Source organism: Curcuma longa, chromosome 18 (genome assembly GCF_044706935.1).
Source record: "Curcuma longa cultivar G26 ecotype Majalengka, Jawa Barat chromosome 18, ITB_CL_G26_1.1, whole genome shotgun sequence".
In the NCBI taxonomy this organism is placed as follows: Eukaryota; Viridiplantae; Streptophyta; class Magnoliopsida; order Zingiberales; family Zingiberaceae; genus Curcuma; species Curcuma longa.
Window position 1 is genome coordinate 5405533 of NC_133878.1, and position 16729 is coordinate 5422261.

At 36.0% G+C, this 16729-nt stretch overlaps 1 protein-coding gene and 1 pseudogene across 2 annotated transcripts; one reads left to right on the top strand and one right to left on the bottom strand.

The window, feature by feature from the left end:
* Window positions 1-3974, top strand: part of LOC141812137 (transcription factor GTE1-like) — a 4441-nt pseudogene extending 467 nt beyond the window's left edge.
* A 2324-nt stretch (window positions 3975-6298) lies between these two features.
* Window positions 6299-14228, bottom strand: LOC141812229 (indole-3-glycerol phosphate synthase, chloroplastic). 2 transcript variants are annotated; one of them, XM_074700276.1, is made up of 10 exons: window positions 13796-14228; window positions 12189-12443; window positions 11923-12099; window positions 10999-11073; window positions 10850-10894; window positions 10566-10730; window positions 10418-10496; window positions 8301-8383; window positions 7198-7266; window positions 6299-6597 (listed from the first exon to the last, which is right to left on the bottom strand). In XM_074700276.1, exons 1-10 carry the CDS (start codon window positions 14114-14116, stop codon window positions 6511-6513), a joined length of 1356 nt encoding a protein of 451 aa, XP_074556377.1. In that variant the 5' UTR covers window positions 14117-14228; the 3' UTR covers window positions 6299-6510. The 2 variants fall into 2 exon arrangements, with proteins under 2 accessions (XP_074556377.1, XP_074556376.1); XM_074700275.1 differs by having other exon boundaries at window positions 10412-10496.
* Between the last annotated feature and the right edge of the window lie 2501 nt (window positions 14229-16729).

The window sequence follows — 16729 nt, forward strand, 5'->3', positions numbered from 1 at the left end:
AAAAAGAAAAATGATATAATAAGTGAAAGAGAATTCAACATTTTACTGAATCTCATAAGTAAATTTTGATATTATCTAAATCACGTATCTAATTTTATAATATCTAAATCAAATATCATATTTTTGAAATACTTCTCTTTTTCTATAGGTCTCATCTATCAATTTTCATAATATCTAAATTACGTATCATATTTTTAAAATATTTCTTTTCTTTTTTTAAATCCATTAGTTTCGTCCGAAACTGACTAATAAATTTAAAAAAATTTAAATTATTTTAAATCAATATTCTTATAAATCTATATTCTGGAATTTAAATTTGATAATATAAATTAAAAATAAAAGAGATATGTTAGGCGAAATTAGCTGATGGAGAGAGAACATTGTTCAGTTTCGTCAAAATTTGACTCTTGTTTACTTCAATAAATCTGTTGTATCATAACCAATTTAAGAATATTTCAAGGATATGATATATGATTTAAATATTTTAAAATTAATATATTTTAGATAATATTGAAACTCATAATGCGGTCACGTCGAAAATAGAAAATTAAAAGGACGCACCTTCTCTATTTGCTTTTTTTTTTAATTTCTTTGTTTTCTCTTTTGATTTTTGGTAATAAACCCACTGTCCTCACTTTTCTCCTAACAGAGCCTTCACCCCTCTCCCCTCTCTTCGTCTCTCTCGCAACTCCGCACGATTGCCGCCTTGATCCCGATCGCGAGCAGCGTGATCAAGCCGCCGGCGAGGGGAAGCAGCGGCGGCGGCACCTCCTTTCTCCGGAAATCTTAGATCTCCGTTTTTTCTCTCTCTTCTTTCCTTTTTCCGGTTCCTCCGCCTCTTCACGACGCCGTGCTTGGATCGGACGACGGAGCCTCCGATCGTACCTCCAACGAGCTGTGGTTCTCGCCTACGCTCCGGCCGGACTCAGGTCTTTCCTCTCGATCCCTATCTCTCTCTCGGTCTCTCTTGCTCACGCCCTCTGCTTTGAATCTGTTGGCAAGATTGGGTAAAGTCATTGCTCCATGAAATGTATCTGTTGGCTTCTTCACTGATCGAAACAATTGATTAGAAGTATTCAATGTTGTTTTAGAAGAAATCCCTTAAAAATTCAGTTGGTATAATTTAAGTCTGTGCTTCTAGATCGTTACAAAGCCCATGGTTTCTGGTACAATCAAGAGCCAGATGGAAGCTAAGGATGGCAGTTGGTATAAGAATGTTCAAGAAATATATGCTGATGCAAGATTGGTTTTCACTAATGCAATGAAACACAATGATGATCAAAGTGATATTCATGCTATGGCAAAGTCATTGCTGGAAAATTTTAGAGAAGTGGCTGCCATTGCTACCTAAAGTTGTCAAAGAGGTTGAGTTGAGCTACTCTTATTTCTTCTCCCATCTTCTTTTGTCTTCCAGTAACATTTTGTTTTCCATTGTCTTTATGGATATTAGTTTCTGTTAATGGCATCAAATCTGTCATTGTAAATGCCTTTTTGTTTTATCTTCTGATTTTTCCTGGATTTTTTACTTCCCAGGAAGCAAGACAAAAAGATGAGGGAGCTCAAACTCTTTCAAATATTCGTAATTCTTGAAAGGCTGCATATGCAAAAATAGCTAGAGACATACAATGGGGTAATCTTTCTATACTCAAAATGTGTTCTTGTTGCTTTCCATTTCTGGGTAGTGGTTGTAGTTCTTTTGCTCTAGTGGAGAGGCTGGAGTTCATATGGCTATGTAAATGTTATCTTGGTCTTCACCAGGTTATAGAAACTAATCATGTTCAAGCACAACTGTGTTTTTTTCCTAACTTTCAATCCGATTTTCAGCTTGATGAACTCAATTCACAATTGGAAGATCTAAGGGCGCGGATAATAGAGAAATGCAGGTAAACAATTTTGCCTCATCCATCTCATCCTTATAGAATGTATGATATACACACAAGTATGCACCTTTTCTGCTTTGTGTTCCTGTTAAATAAGTCATTGAGTTAAACTGCTGAGCAACTATTGACATTTAGAAGTTGATCATTCAACAGATGTAGGGCAAGAATTAGAAAAATTAGCCTGCCCTTATGTTGTGATTCTTAGCTATAAACTAGTGATTAAGTAGCAAGATATCTGATAAAGATTATAAAGAGCCAGATAGCCCATCTTAAAATATTATTTATAACATAATTTAATAACCAGGTAGAATGATAGGGCAGATAGAACTCCTGGGAATTAGAAGTATTGGTCTTAGCTAGGGATATTATACTCCAGCCAAGATGATATGCCTTGTTGGCACACCGATTGATGATGCCAGTGACTCGGATTAGTATGGAGGCATCAACAAGGAGAATCCTATCTGGCTTCTTGAGTCTTGATGAGTTCTCCCTAAGCCTATCCATCATCTCATGCCATCTGGAGTGTGCCACAATTAAAGTGTCGAAATAGTTGAACATACATGTCATATACATGTTCAGCATGACAATCGGCTAGCAGAATGATATGCTTCCTTTGTGCTAACTGAAAGGATCTTTATAACATGATATATTTGCTTTTGCCATCAATATCAATCGTTAATCCTATTTAAATACTTGTTTTTTCCTTTCTGCTTTTATTTCTATACTACTAATATAATTGTTATTTGAATTCCATAGTAGACCAAGTTAAAACAAAGTTATCAAGTAAATTCCTGCCAACTTAAAGAGAGATTATTTTAAACTTGAAAGAGTGCTTATATCTAATAGATAATTGAATATCGTATTTATGAACAGTCTAATTCTTCTTTCTTTCTTGTTGTACTTCCCTTTGCATTTTGTATAAAATTCTTTCCACTTATTAATTTTTTTTTAGTAATCCAGGTCTACTGGCTCTACGATTCGACTAATCCACTTATTTAATGAACATTAAAATACTAGTTTCACTTCAGAAAATTAAATCTGTTATTTTGTTAGCAACATGAGGTTACTTTTAGGACACTGGTTATTATTACTTCCATTTAGTCTGCCCTTCTTGTTTTTCCAGCAGTGTGAAAGTGAACCGCGAATGTGATGGTGTGACGAATGCTTAAATTTCTTTGTTTCAGAAAAATGACTACTGAGGAGAAAAGGAAGCTTGGGGTTGGCCTGAGCACTTTATCCCCTGAAGATCTCAACATGGCTCTAGAAATTATAGCTGAAGACAATCCTAGTTTCCAAGCCACCGGCGAAGTAGTGGATCTCGATTTGGATGCGCAGGTATTTTCTTTTTTATTTGTCATATTTTGTTGCTATATAGAAAAACTGGCCAAGGATTAGTGTTGATGAGAACTAACCTCACGTAATCACAATATTGTCTGATAGGCCTTTTGGATTGAATTTGTAACATTTGCTAGTGGATCGCCATGTTTTTGAAAACCTTTCCATTTGTAACTACCACTTTGCCAGTAATATAGTGCATATGCCTCTTTAACAGATGTGCAAAAAATGGTTAACTTACTGATCTCAAGTTTGCATTGATAACATGTTATTTTGTCATTCAGATAGTAGCCTTCTTTGAGGCATCATTCTTGCTGATCAGAGAATCCAATTTGCTTCTCCTCTTTTGTATTGCTGCAGAGTGAAACCACATTGTGGAAGCTCAAATTCTTCATGAAGAGGGTATTAGAGAATCAAGCAAAGAACTCTGCGGTAAAGACTAACGACAACTTGAAGAGAAAGAGAGAGATTATTTGCAAAGCTTTGGTGAAGAGTGCAGCGAAGAAGAGAAACAAATAGCTTTCGGTGTTATGATGTTGCTTGATGTCACACATGTAAATGCAACTAACTTTTGTTGCTGAAGCAATTTAGTAGGAACTTCTGAAACAAGTTGCCTTTTTTGTTAGCAGTAATTCTGGCAAACCGACAAAAGTTTGAATCGAGTTTAGCAATGCGGTTATGTATGTTGGTTGAGTATAATTTGTATTGTTTGCTCTGATGGCAGTGCAAATTGTTGTGTTGTGGTGTATTCGCTCTATGATATGGTTGAACGGAATAAACTTTCTATCCTTCCACCTTGTTAGCTATGAAGAATTATCTTGAATAAAAATCAATGGCCAACTCGAGTTTGCTGCATCCACGATGGCCGTTCCAAGAGGCGAGGCCGTGAGTGGGCCTCTCGGCAGCCATTGTGAGAGGCAAGAGGCCACGATTGGCCTCTCTGCGGCCATCGCGAGAAGTGAGGTTGCAATTGACCTCTCTGCGACTGTTGCAAGAGGCGAGGCCATGACTGACCTCTTTGCCACCATCAAGGCCTCTCCATGAACTCACAGCAAGGCTGTGACCATCCTCCCACAGACTCACGGCAATGTCGCGACCGTCACGAGTGGTGAGGCCGCGATCAACCTCTCCGCATCCGTCATAAGAGGCGAGAGCCGCAATCAACCTCTCTGTATCCGTTGCGACTATCACAGCCTTGCCGTGAACTCATGACGTGGCCACAATTGGCCTCTCTGCGACCATGAGGAGCAGCAAGACCGCTCGAGTTCATGGCGATGCTGTGAACTTGCAACCTCTCCATTGTTGCCGCAAACTTGCGGCCTCTCCACGATCGTCGTGAGTTCACAAACAACATTGCGACCACGAGCACGAGCAGCAGGTTGCGAGCCGAAGGATTCCTTTACCTCCCATCTTTTATCATTTCTTTCTTTTATCTTTTCTTCCTTCATCTTTCTCTTCTCTTTCCCTGAGGATGGTTTTTTCACCATTGATTCCTTTCCCTCCTTTGTCCCCATTTTGGAGTAGTAAACATTAGTTTCCTTGCTACATCTCATAAAAAATATTATTTTATGAGAAGGTTGTTCAAAGCTTGGCCAAAAGTAAGCACTTGATTAAAAATATTTTTATGAAGGTTTTACAGCTCAAAATTCCTAAAGAACTTATCGTACAATAAGACTTTTCACTTACACATTTTATTTACCTTTAATCTATTGGATAGTGGATGGCTATATTACTAGTCAATTGAACTCTGCTTCTAGCCGACTGCTAAAGCCTCCAGTCACTTAAAAAAACATATCCAGTCAATTATTGCTTGAATATTAAAAATAATAATAATAATAATTTTTCTAATTATCAAGCTCTTACACTGAGTTGACTCATCAATTGTTTGTCATGCTCTGATCAACTGAAACAATCTCCAATCAATTAAATTTAGTCAATGGTCCCTTTTTCAGTCGACTTATCTCCTTGTAAGTCTATGCAAGACTATAATTTGGAACCAACAATCCCTTGGTTAAAGGTTTCAAATCAAGCCACTAGGTTCTATCTTCACATAGACAAAGACATCCTTGTTAATGTTGTCAAAAAATACAAGCCCCAAGATTACATTTCTCGCCCTATAGTCGACTTCGCGAGACCTCTGTTCATTGGATGCTCCAAGCTTGCTCTATACCAACTAATCCTCTATGCTTTTGAGTCCATCTCATTTCAAGCCACCCTCGAGTCCAACTCGCGTCGAGCCTCAAATCCATCAAACTCCCTAAACTTCCTATCTTCTAAACCTCCTTGCCTTTCAGGTCCACCTCGTACCAAGCCTTTGAGTCATTGAACCCACAATCTTATGATCACATTTGCAACCACCCAACACTCCTTGCCATAGTCTATTCGAAACTTCTCGTAAGTTCTCATATTCATCTTATGCCGCTGAGCCATTAAGCACGAACCAACTCAACCTCATCGAGTCAACTAACTCTACAAGCTTCATGTGCAATATGCAAGTCTGTGTGCACATAAAAAATACAAGTGACACCTAAATTAATCCCTCAGATAAACATATCAAAACAATTTAGTCAAACTTGACTACTTGGGAGCTTTGTTTCCCAACAAAATCATCTCCTCGGATAAGTATATCATCAACATATAAGAGAAGGAGAATAATTTCTTTAAAAAAATTGTGGAAAAATAGACTGATACCATAAGGATAAGTTGAAATCCACATTGGAGTTTGTTTGAGGTCATAAAAATCTTTGAGGAGATGACAAAATTGGTGATAGAGATGAGATAAAGTCTTCTAAGGAGGTGGCTCAATCAGTTTCCATGATTAGGTGTTCAACTTCTAGTGGGATAGCTAGAAGAGAAGGATTGCATAGGAACATCATCCACAGAACAAGTTTGGGAGCTATTGCTAGTGAAGACAAACAAGATATCAAGGAGACATGGAGAACCTCATGGATGATCACTATTTCACAAATTTATTGAATATTTTTGTTAACATTGATCTTCTGATGAGAGGTGGATTATGAATGCACATGACTTGAACTGGATAAAAAAGTTTAGGAATAACTCAACCTATGGGCACTAAGAAATTATTTTCTCTTCGATTCCAAATGCAAAAACAGTTATATTAGAAACATCCATAATCAAAAGCTGAAACATGCACAATACACTTCGATGGTCGAACTCAAGAAAGACTCATATAGGAACACCAAATGGAGTAAAAAATACGAAGACAAATCAAATTGTAAATGACGGAACTAATCTGTTCTTCAATCTTGGAGTTAAAGTAACTCCCGCAAAATTACCTCACAGATATGCTTTTACCAAACAGTCCAGAGATTGCTCGGCCTGGATCATCTTGCTTGATGAGAGATTCTCCAACCAAGACCTAGAATTATGAATGTAAGGAAGGGATTAAAAACAAAGATGGAATACATGTGACAACTAAATGGATATAAAAGAATTCAATGGCAAGAAAATATTTTATTTGCTTGCTGCTATTGAACCTCCAGTTGTTTGATAATATAGGATCATTAGGTTATCAACTATAATAATAGTCAAAAGCATCGGACAAACCACTTATGGAAGGGCAGTTCATCGTGCTTGTTGAGGCTTTACCAAATGCAGTAATCTACTGTAAGCTGATTGAGGCTTACCAATTAGTTCATTTTACCTTGAGATTTTCATTGTTGTTTTTATCCAGACATTATGCATTTCAAATTGTAACTGAAAATAGGAAGTTTACAATTCATATTGTGATACAAACACGAAAGAAATAATAATAATGTACTGGCAATTCAGTGCACCCATATCACAAGTCCAGTATCACCTAGGAAACCCCTTAAACAAAGAAACTCAGTTGTGATGCATTTACATGATTAGTTTCATAATGCCCCTTTTTTTCTCAGGAAAATTTTAAGAATATGAGACAGCAATTGAAAAGGAAAATACCAATGCACACCATAACACATGTAAACAAAAAACTTACTGCTTTGATGCCAGCATCTTGGACATAAGAAATATCTTCAGGAGTAAATAACCCAGATTCTGATACCACCTGAAGAAGCAGGTTGCATTCAAGAAATTTAGTGTAGGGATAATGTAGTTCATATATATATTGTACACAAATGTACACCGAAATTTGATATATATATATATACACACACACTGAAGTGAGACTTAAGCAATATAGAAGCTAAGATATCAGAAGTTTCTGCAGTGCCACCTGTTCTGCAATGGCTAGTAGTAGAATAGGCCAGAACAGGAATACGATGGCACAGAGTGATTTACATAACTTAGTCAGAATTTGGGACCTACCATGCTGGCATGCAAGCGACTGCAGTCCATGCGACAATACTACTACTACATACTTCCCTTACTGTCTACTAAGGTTTCATTTTTTTCTCTCTAAAAATAGCATGCAGTACAGTTGATATTAGATATATGCATATATAAGTTTGATAGTTGGCTCTTCATTTATCCCCATGCCTGATCCTAAGACATCGTCACTTTGAGTGGGTACTCAATACCCCTGTTGATCACATGTAAACAAAATTTAGAAATGACTGTCAGATCCACACTCATGTTAAATACTCATATCCGAGTAACATAGTATATTGGTATAGCAAAGTGCTTAACATCTGACTATATAAAAAAAATGATAATCCCAGTAGCCACATCTCTCGGAGTGGTCGGAAAAATGATAATCCCAGTAGCCACATCTCTGGGAGTGGTCGGCCCGGTCCCACGGAAGTTTCCCACCGACCACCAGGGTAAATCGGGAAGCGCATACGGCAGCCAATCCAGATGCCCAGCATCCTTTGATTGCGTTCCCCATTTGGAGGAAAATTCCTGCAAATACGCCGTAGCTGGGGATCGAACCGCGGGTCCCTGAGTTACAATCCGGATGCCCTACCGTTGCACCATTGCCCCGGGGATGTCCTACCCTAAACATCTGACTATATAAAACACATTATTGGTTGATAAATAAAAACTTTTACATTTTACAGGATATATAACAGCATCTTATTTCCATAATCAATTTAAATTGCTTGGCTAGAACTAAAAACAAGGAGCAATAAGTTTTCTCACAATGATGTCCCTATGGCGTATCAGCTCCCCACGCTCTCCCTCCAACAGCCTTTTTGTGTTTGAAATGTCAACTTCAAATGTTTCTGCAAGAAGATAAATATAAGAATATAAATTCAGTGGGTTATACCACATGGTTAAATATCTTTATGAAAAATAAATAGTACTTATTTTACAATATTCCTAGTTGGCAAAATCAATGAATTTAGAAATAGATCGCCCAGGGTTAGATCATTATAGGCAATGGTCGATTCAATTTTCCCCCCAAGAAATCAGCATCTCAGAAAAATTAATCTAGAAAAAACTAGAGATTCAAAGAAATTAGCTACAAATTAGTTAGATTACAAAATTCATGCAATCCATTAAATTTAGTCAAATTGATAGCCAAAATGGATGAAAATGAATTGAAGTTTGGTTCAATTGAGATGACTTTAATTTTGACCAACCTAACATATTCTTTAATCCTAGCTTTATTTTAAGAGAACTTGCACAAGGAGAGAGTCTTTAGCACCCTCTTAAATTGCTTCTACTTGCCACAACTCAAAATTCACCACGAGATAATGATCACTTACTCAACCTTTCCGTCACTCATTATACTCGACATCTTCCCATCTTTCACTCACTCACTACAATCAAGTAAAGTTATTGTGGATTGAGAGAGAATGCAATAGTCTCTCTCAATCAACAAGCATCCTAAAACTCTGCTTCCTTTAACTAAAAATTGATTCGAATGTAGTTAGGAACTTGAAACGGTATAACATTGAATATTATGTAATAGTACTAATTAAAAATATTAGCAATAAAGTGTTATTGAGTGATTATACTATTATTGGTTATAATTTATATTTATTAATTTTATATTAATAAATAGACATTATTTTTATATTATTGGTTAATAAATATGACATTATTAAGATATATAACAAAATAAATAGACATTTTTATATTATGGGTTATAATTTATATTTATTATTTATTAATTTTATATTAATAAATAGACATTCTTTTTTATATTATTGGTTAATAAATATGACATTATTAAGATATGTAACAAAATAAATAGACATTTTTTTACAAGATTTGCTGTAATATGAAAAAATTTGTATTTTTCATTATTTTTTAGTTTCCCACTGATTCTAATTTTGCAGATCCTACTAATTCCATGCAACTAACACTATTCTTTAACTACCTTATCCCGATTCTTATCCAGACTCTGATACAGATTTTGACAACTGACTACAACAATCATGTCTAAGGTTGGCTGCTAACCATTCAGTTTGAAATCTCTCGCTCAGGTATTTCAACAAGATCAACCGCATACACTAAGAACCATTAAAGCACAATACTCCCAGAGAATTTGGCTGAGATCTGCCTCAAAATGTAACCAATATTGATTTTGGACACATCAAGTAATCCTAATGAATGTCAAACTAGGCTAATTTTTTGGGTGGGTCAAAGAGTTGGCTCATTAGCCTTCTTTAGTCCAGGCATATCACTAACTTACAAGATAGGAAGCAGTTGGGCTCACAATTACAGAACAAGTCCAGTTCAAAAAACTTAGTTTACAATTTTTAGATGACAATGGAAATACAGATGCACAAGATAAAGTTCAAAATTATCTTTGTTCATTTGTCCAACTACTAAAAATACATACCCGCACTACTCCAAGTTACTTTTGGGGATTAGAGCAGAGAGGAATTGTCCAGACATGCAATAGATGCGATATTATATTCTGACCAGTCAATTAGGTTGAAGATCCTGAGCTTTCATAATTGATCAGTTAAGGTGTTGGTTATCTGTATTCTAAAACATGGAAACAAATCTTAGGCTTATCAAGTTCACAGTGGATATGCTTATAAAGGAAGAAGGTGAAAGCAGATTATAGAGAGAAATCATATAAAATAAGTCATAACCCAGTTTTATATTCTGGAAAAATACAAAGAATTCAATGTTAGAATGGACCAGATTAAAAAGGTTCTTTAATTTTTGTCAACAATTTGTTTCAGCAACATTAAACCAAAATTGCAATGCCACGACGATCATTATCTTTACAGGTGAAAAGGAGCAACAGAGATTGTAACTATAAAGGGTTTGCAGTAAAGGAATATACATACTCATACCAAGATTACGGTTATTGATGCCAATTAGCTGTACACCCTCTATGCCCAATACTCGGTCCAGTTCACTTTCATTATGCACCTAAGCAAGATCCAAATGATGAATATCTGCATTCAAGTGTTTTCAATGAAATAAAGGAAGTTAACTAACCTCAATCAATGCTGCTAGGCCAAGCAACCTACAGATTTTAGTCAAATATTTTATATCAAGATCAGGTAAAACAGCAGCAATAAGGAGGATTGCATCTGCCCCCTTTGAGCGAGCATAATAGATTTGCCAGGCATCAACTATAAACTCTTTGCACAAAAGCGGACACTGCACTTTTTACTAGATTAGATTATCATACTAAACTGAGATATGCTCGACATGAAAGAACTATAGTTTGTAAAGAATCATCCAGAATAACAGAAAACTTGGAAGAATTGACTACAGACCTTAACTCCAGCTCTGCGAATAGACTCAAGATTCTCAAAGCTTCCCTAGAAGCAAAACAGACAGCCTCAATCAATCACATTCTATCCATAGGATTGCTTCAAGTATTATTGATATTGTTAAAAAAGAAATATAAATGGGAGAATGCTACCTGAAAATATTTTTCATCAGTCAAGACACTTATACATGCTGCTCCATGTTTCTCGTATGTATTGGCAACTTCAACCTGTTTTAAATGTGAATGTAAGTAGCCAAATGTAGAAACAACCCACGAACAATATCAACAGTTTCATCTATGGCAGTATCTTTTAAGAAATTGACTTGTGAAATAACAGATTTTCGAATAAATATGAGAAAAGTTATATCCTCCACTAAGATATGGCATTATGGCCTTTAAAATCTCAGTTGCAAATAGCTGTAGCCAACATATACCTTTTAATAAGCATCCCAAATAGCAGCTTGAAAGACATACACTATATAGACTGAAGTGTGAGGTAAGATATTCATTTTGTAATTTGTAGTATGTTTGTCCTTTTGAACCAGAGCTCAGAAAGCTTTATATAAAACACTTTACCTTATTCTACTGAATTAAGAACAACACAACATAAAAAATTTCTAGTCAAACACAAATGTATGGATGACTGATTCAATGTAAGAAAAAGTATTAACAAATTGTTCTCAAGAATTTTCTTTACACTGCCAAATTGGGGGACCGACCAACAAGAACATAATGGTTATGTTGCATTCATTGCCTGACTTGAGTGGACCGGAAAAAGAACAGTAACATAGGCTCAAATTATGCCATAAGAAACACTGAGATGGTATATGATAGGCATGAAATTTTTTTAAAAAATCATTAAGTGAAATATGTATATATACTTACATAAGTTTAACAATGATCAAATATGCAAGATTATTAATAGCCAGAGATTAGTAGGAATCAGAAAGCATATGAACAAATATTATATAGTTAATGACAAGTGTGAAACTTAACTAAATGTGTCAACCCCATCATTTAACAAAACATGAACAAAACAGAATAAATAAAAAATAAAGTAGGATACAAAACACTCACTGGATCAAAATTCTCCCGTAACACACCTCTACTGGGAGAAGCCTTTTTGACCTCTGCTATCAATGCAGGCATACCTGTATGTTTGTATGATGCCTTCAATGTTCCAATAAAATCTCTAACAGGTGGAGCATTCTCTAGGGCTTTCTTTATTGTGATTAAAGGTCTTCTCTCTTTTAACTAAAGGGAAGCAGAAATAAGAATTTTCAGCATTCACCAATTAAGAAAGAATAGTAAAACAAATAGTCATAGGTTAAATCAGAAATTGCCTGTGTCACTTCCAAATCCTTGTCCCATATTATTTTCTCTAGGATGTTCCTTGGGGTATTTCCTTCATTTTCCAAGCGGAATTCAAAAGGCCCAACATAATGCTTAGAAGGTCCAGTTGGTGGCCGCCTCCTGATTTTTACACCATGAACTGCAGCAACATCTTCTGCTAGTTTCCCATTTTGGCACTCGCGCAACTTCAGTGAATTAGAAATTTCCTCCTTGGCAGTGGCAGAGGTACTTGCTAATGTTGTCTCCTTTAAGAAGTTGAAAATAATCACAGTGAGAACAAATTAAACAATGGTCTGAGCCAAATAAAACCAAGAAGCTATGGTAATGATTCACTGGCTTCAAACAATAAATTAAAGGAACAAATACAAGCGGTTATTATTTAAAATACAACAGAAACGGTAAGATTAGTTAATAAAGTTATATTTTGTATCATATAGTATATATTATTATCAGTACCAATTCATCTTAGCACATAAAATAGAGAGTGAATAGATTATCACTGACAAAAAATGAGGAACTAAACCATTTTTTTTGTTTCATTAAGATCCTAAATCTTTTAGAGGAATAATGTCTATCTCGAATGCCAAATTGTGGGGGGAAAAGCCATAGATGATGAAACAAAGACAATTCAGGGCAATAATACATAGCATCTTATGGATCTTCCTCTTAACACTAAAATATTCGGCTCTAAAAGGATATTCAAGAAGAAACCCAAACCCGATAAAAATAATGATGAATATAAAGGAAAATTAGTAACCCAAAGTTTAGTTAAGTTGTAGACTGTTTTAAGACATTTTCTCCTAATAGAAAAAAATCGCCTCTATTAGAATTACATTTGCAATAGCATCAATTTAAAATCTTGAAGTGCATAAGCATCAAGATTCAAGTTTTAAATGGAGACCATAATGTAGAGAATTATACATTGATAATTTATTAAGCTTTGGTGCTAGCAATCTAGCATGGATTCCATTAATGAAACAAAAATACTTTTCACTCAAATGAAACCAAAGAGATAAGTCCAGTAGATGTAATTATAGGACCAAAGTATTCAATAGAAACGATGCCTATATTTTCTGACAATCTCATTATGTTTAGTTCATATGAACCAGGGTTCAAAAACATATACAAGGTGGTATGCCATTAACTCACTACATAGTGCACACATGGTACATGGAAACAAATGTGAAGGCAGATGTGGTAAGCATAAAAATATTAAAAACTATTCATAGTTATATATAAAGTATTTGTTACTTGCAACACACCTGTTAATTGTTTAAGTGAGCATTTACAAGTTACAATTCACTAACCAGGATAGCTTAGAGTTTTAGTCAATTTGATTTAGTTTAAATTAGTTATGAACTAACCAAGGCTTTTTAATTGCACAAAGTAGACTGTTCATGAGATCATATGCGGTTCGCTCTCAAAATTCACCAAGTTTTAGTCAATTTGATTTAGTTTAAATTAGTTAGCAGATCATATTTTCTCAAAATTCACCGCTTCAACCCAAAGCGACTTTCATCTTCTGACCAATGATCCGAACAACTCAATCAATCAAGATGAGTAACTTATCAAGTAACCAATGGGCAGGAAACCGTACCTCGACATCCTTCGCAGCCCCGCACTGGTCGAAGAGCTCCTCGACGCGGGGGGCCGGCATGTCCCACGGCAAGTTGGTCGAATTAAGTTCCCGGCGCTTCTCAGCAGCCTCCTCCTCCTCTAATAATGTTTTTGGGTCCACGGAACACCGGGAAGAGACACCTCGGCGGGCCAGATTCTTCGAGATGGCGAAGAGAGACGGCGGAGAGATCCCGAGAGGGGCGTGACGGGAAATGGAAGGTTTATCGGAGGAGGAGAGTGATTTAGCTTGCCTGAATTGGAAAGGAGCGAAGAAGAAGCCAGTGGCGGCGGGCATCGCCATTTTCCGGAGAGCAGCGGTAGGTTTACCTTCCCATCGGACGGAGATCAGCAGGCGGATTAGCAGAACCAGCGCTGGGACGATGCTGCATCTCCGTCGCGAGAGAGGCAAGAGGTGGCTGATTAAGGGCCAATGGAGAATAATAATAATAATAATAATAATAATAATAATAACAATAATAATAAATATCCTAAACGGAAAAGAAAAAAAATCCCAAATTCCCGTCTTTTTTTTCCCGCGCACGCGCTACGCACGTGACTTTGAGCTGAGAATATCCTCCATCATTCAAATTTATTATCTTATCATTCAAATTACGTTTTTCTTTGTTTTTGTCCGACTGTGGACGATATTAAATGGATAAAAATCGAAAGGGTTTAGGTTTCACATTTAATGAGCGACATCTTATCCTTTTTTTATTTTTTTATTTTCTTTCCTATAATACTTATCTCCTTCTTCTTTAAAAAAATTATAAAATATTTTATTTAAATGTTAAAAAATTTTAATCTCTCATGCCTCCTCCTTCGATTATATCGGAGCGATTGGTAATATAGACATCTCGATGAATTTCTTCCATCGTCTCCTTCGATCCATCTAGTGGCGCAAAGAGATATGATAAATCGACGATAATTTGAGATCAAAGCTAAAATTTTGAATCAATTCGTGGTGTGCTTTGGGAATTAGCGGTGTTTCTGATCGAGATTTGAAAGAAAGTGAACGACATAAAAGCTGTGGCATGCTACGTCAAGGATATCGAGCTGTGGGCTGGTCTGTCGAGCTTCGATGCGTCGGAGAAGCCGATCACACGGGAAGGAAAATGAGCACTTTCAAAGATGAGATTGACTTCGTCGTTTTTTTGCCAGAGGACGACTCCCGTCGCAAGAGTGTTAGTGTATTCCTGGTGGCGAAGTAAGTTTTTGATTTCGAAAGATGTGAACTTTATGTATTTTAGGATAGTTCTATTTTTTTACAGGTAGTTATTTGATAAAATGCCAAGGTGCAATCGAAGATGGAAACGAAGGTGGACGTCGTTTGATTGTTTGTGAAGATTAGCATGGATGGAGCTCCTTACTTGAAGAAGATTGACCTTAAAGTTTATAAGGGGTACAAGGAGCTCAAGGAGTCCTTGGATAGCATGTCCAAATGATTTTCCTTAAGTAAACAAGCATGACTTAATTACCACTACAATCATAAATTGATATGTATTTGTATTTCTTAATAATTATTATTATAAATTATTGATTCTCACATGAGAACTATCCAAGAAAGAATGTTGCAATGAATGTAATATGTCATCACTTACAAAGACAAAATTGATGACTTGATGCTGATTGTAGATGTTCCTTTAGAGTGAGTATATTTTAACTCGGGTTGAATCACGGGGCATACAATATATCAAATCGAAGATCTCTGAACGATCTTCAATTTGATATATTGTGTGTCTCATGATTCAATCTAAGTCAAAAGTTACGACCTTGCAAAATTTAAGATTTAATATTTAGTTGTAGCAGCTACGAAATCGTAGCTGCTAAAACTACATGACAACTCAATTATAAACCGTAGCTACTATAATATGAATATTAAATTCTAAACTTTGAGAGATCATAACTTTTGACTCGGGTTAAACCACATGATACAATGATCTTCGATTTGATATATTGTACATCCTATGATTCAATCCAAATAAAAAATTATAACCTCTTAAAGTTTATCCAGTATACACATGGTTCAATCCGAGTCAACCTAAACCCGATTGTCAGTGACTTTATTTATATTATTGTTGGTCTGCAAAACATTACGTTGCTAGTCTTTAGAAGACCAACAACAACATGTTGTTGATCTTATGAGTACCAGCAATAATGTGTTGTTGATCTTCTAAAGACTAGCAACATAGTCTTCTACAAACCAACCGTGTAGTTGTAGCAGCTACGGTTTCGTAGCTGCTATAACGTGAATATTAAACTCTAAACTTTGAAACATCATAACTTTAGACTCAGGTTGAACCATGGGGCACATAATATATCAATCGAAGATCTCTAAATGATCTTTGATTTGATATATTGTGTGTCACATGGTTCAATCTGAGTCAAAAGTTATAATCATTCAAAATTTGATATATTGTGCATCCCATAGTTCCTCGATCCATGACTTATGATCGTGATACCAAGTTCATCAGTCATTTCTAGAAGAACTTATGGTGGAAACTAGCTAAGAACACAGTTGAACTTTAGCAGTGACTACCACCCCTAGACAGAAGGTCAGACCAAGGTGGTGAATCAGAGTTTGGGCAATCTTCTGAGATGTTTGATAGGAATTAAGCCAAAGCAGTGGAATTTGACATTACCTCAAGTAGAATTTTCCTATAACACATCAAGAAACAAGACTACAGGTTGGAGTCCTTTTGAGATTGTCTATGGGTAGAACCCATCTGGGGTGCTAGATTTGGCCCCTATCCCACATATGGGCAAAATCCATCTAAAGATGGTAGAGCATCTTTGGGGCATTCATGAGCAAGTGAAACTGGTTATTCATGAGAGTGATGCCAAGTACAAGACTTGGGTTGATAGTCATCATCGTCAGGTGCTTTTTGATATTGGTGATTATGTTTGAGTTGTATTG

Bases quoted from the DNA above. Each gene is read 5' to 3' on its own strand.
- LOC141812229 (XM_074700275.1), bottom strand. From the start codon at position 14,116: ATGGCGATGCCCGCCGCCACTGGCTTCTTCTTCGCTCCTTTCCAATTC. The intron at 12,444-13,795 runs GTACGGTTTCCT...AACTTCTTAAAG, and splicing joins GGGCTGCGAAGGATGTCGAG to GAGACAACATTAGCAAGTAC. The intron at 10,497-10,565 runs GTTAGTTAACTT...GATCTTGCTTAG, and splicing joins GCCTAGCAGCATTGATTGAG to GTGCATAATGAAAGTGAACT.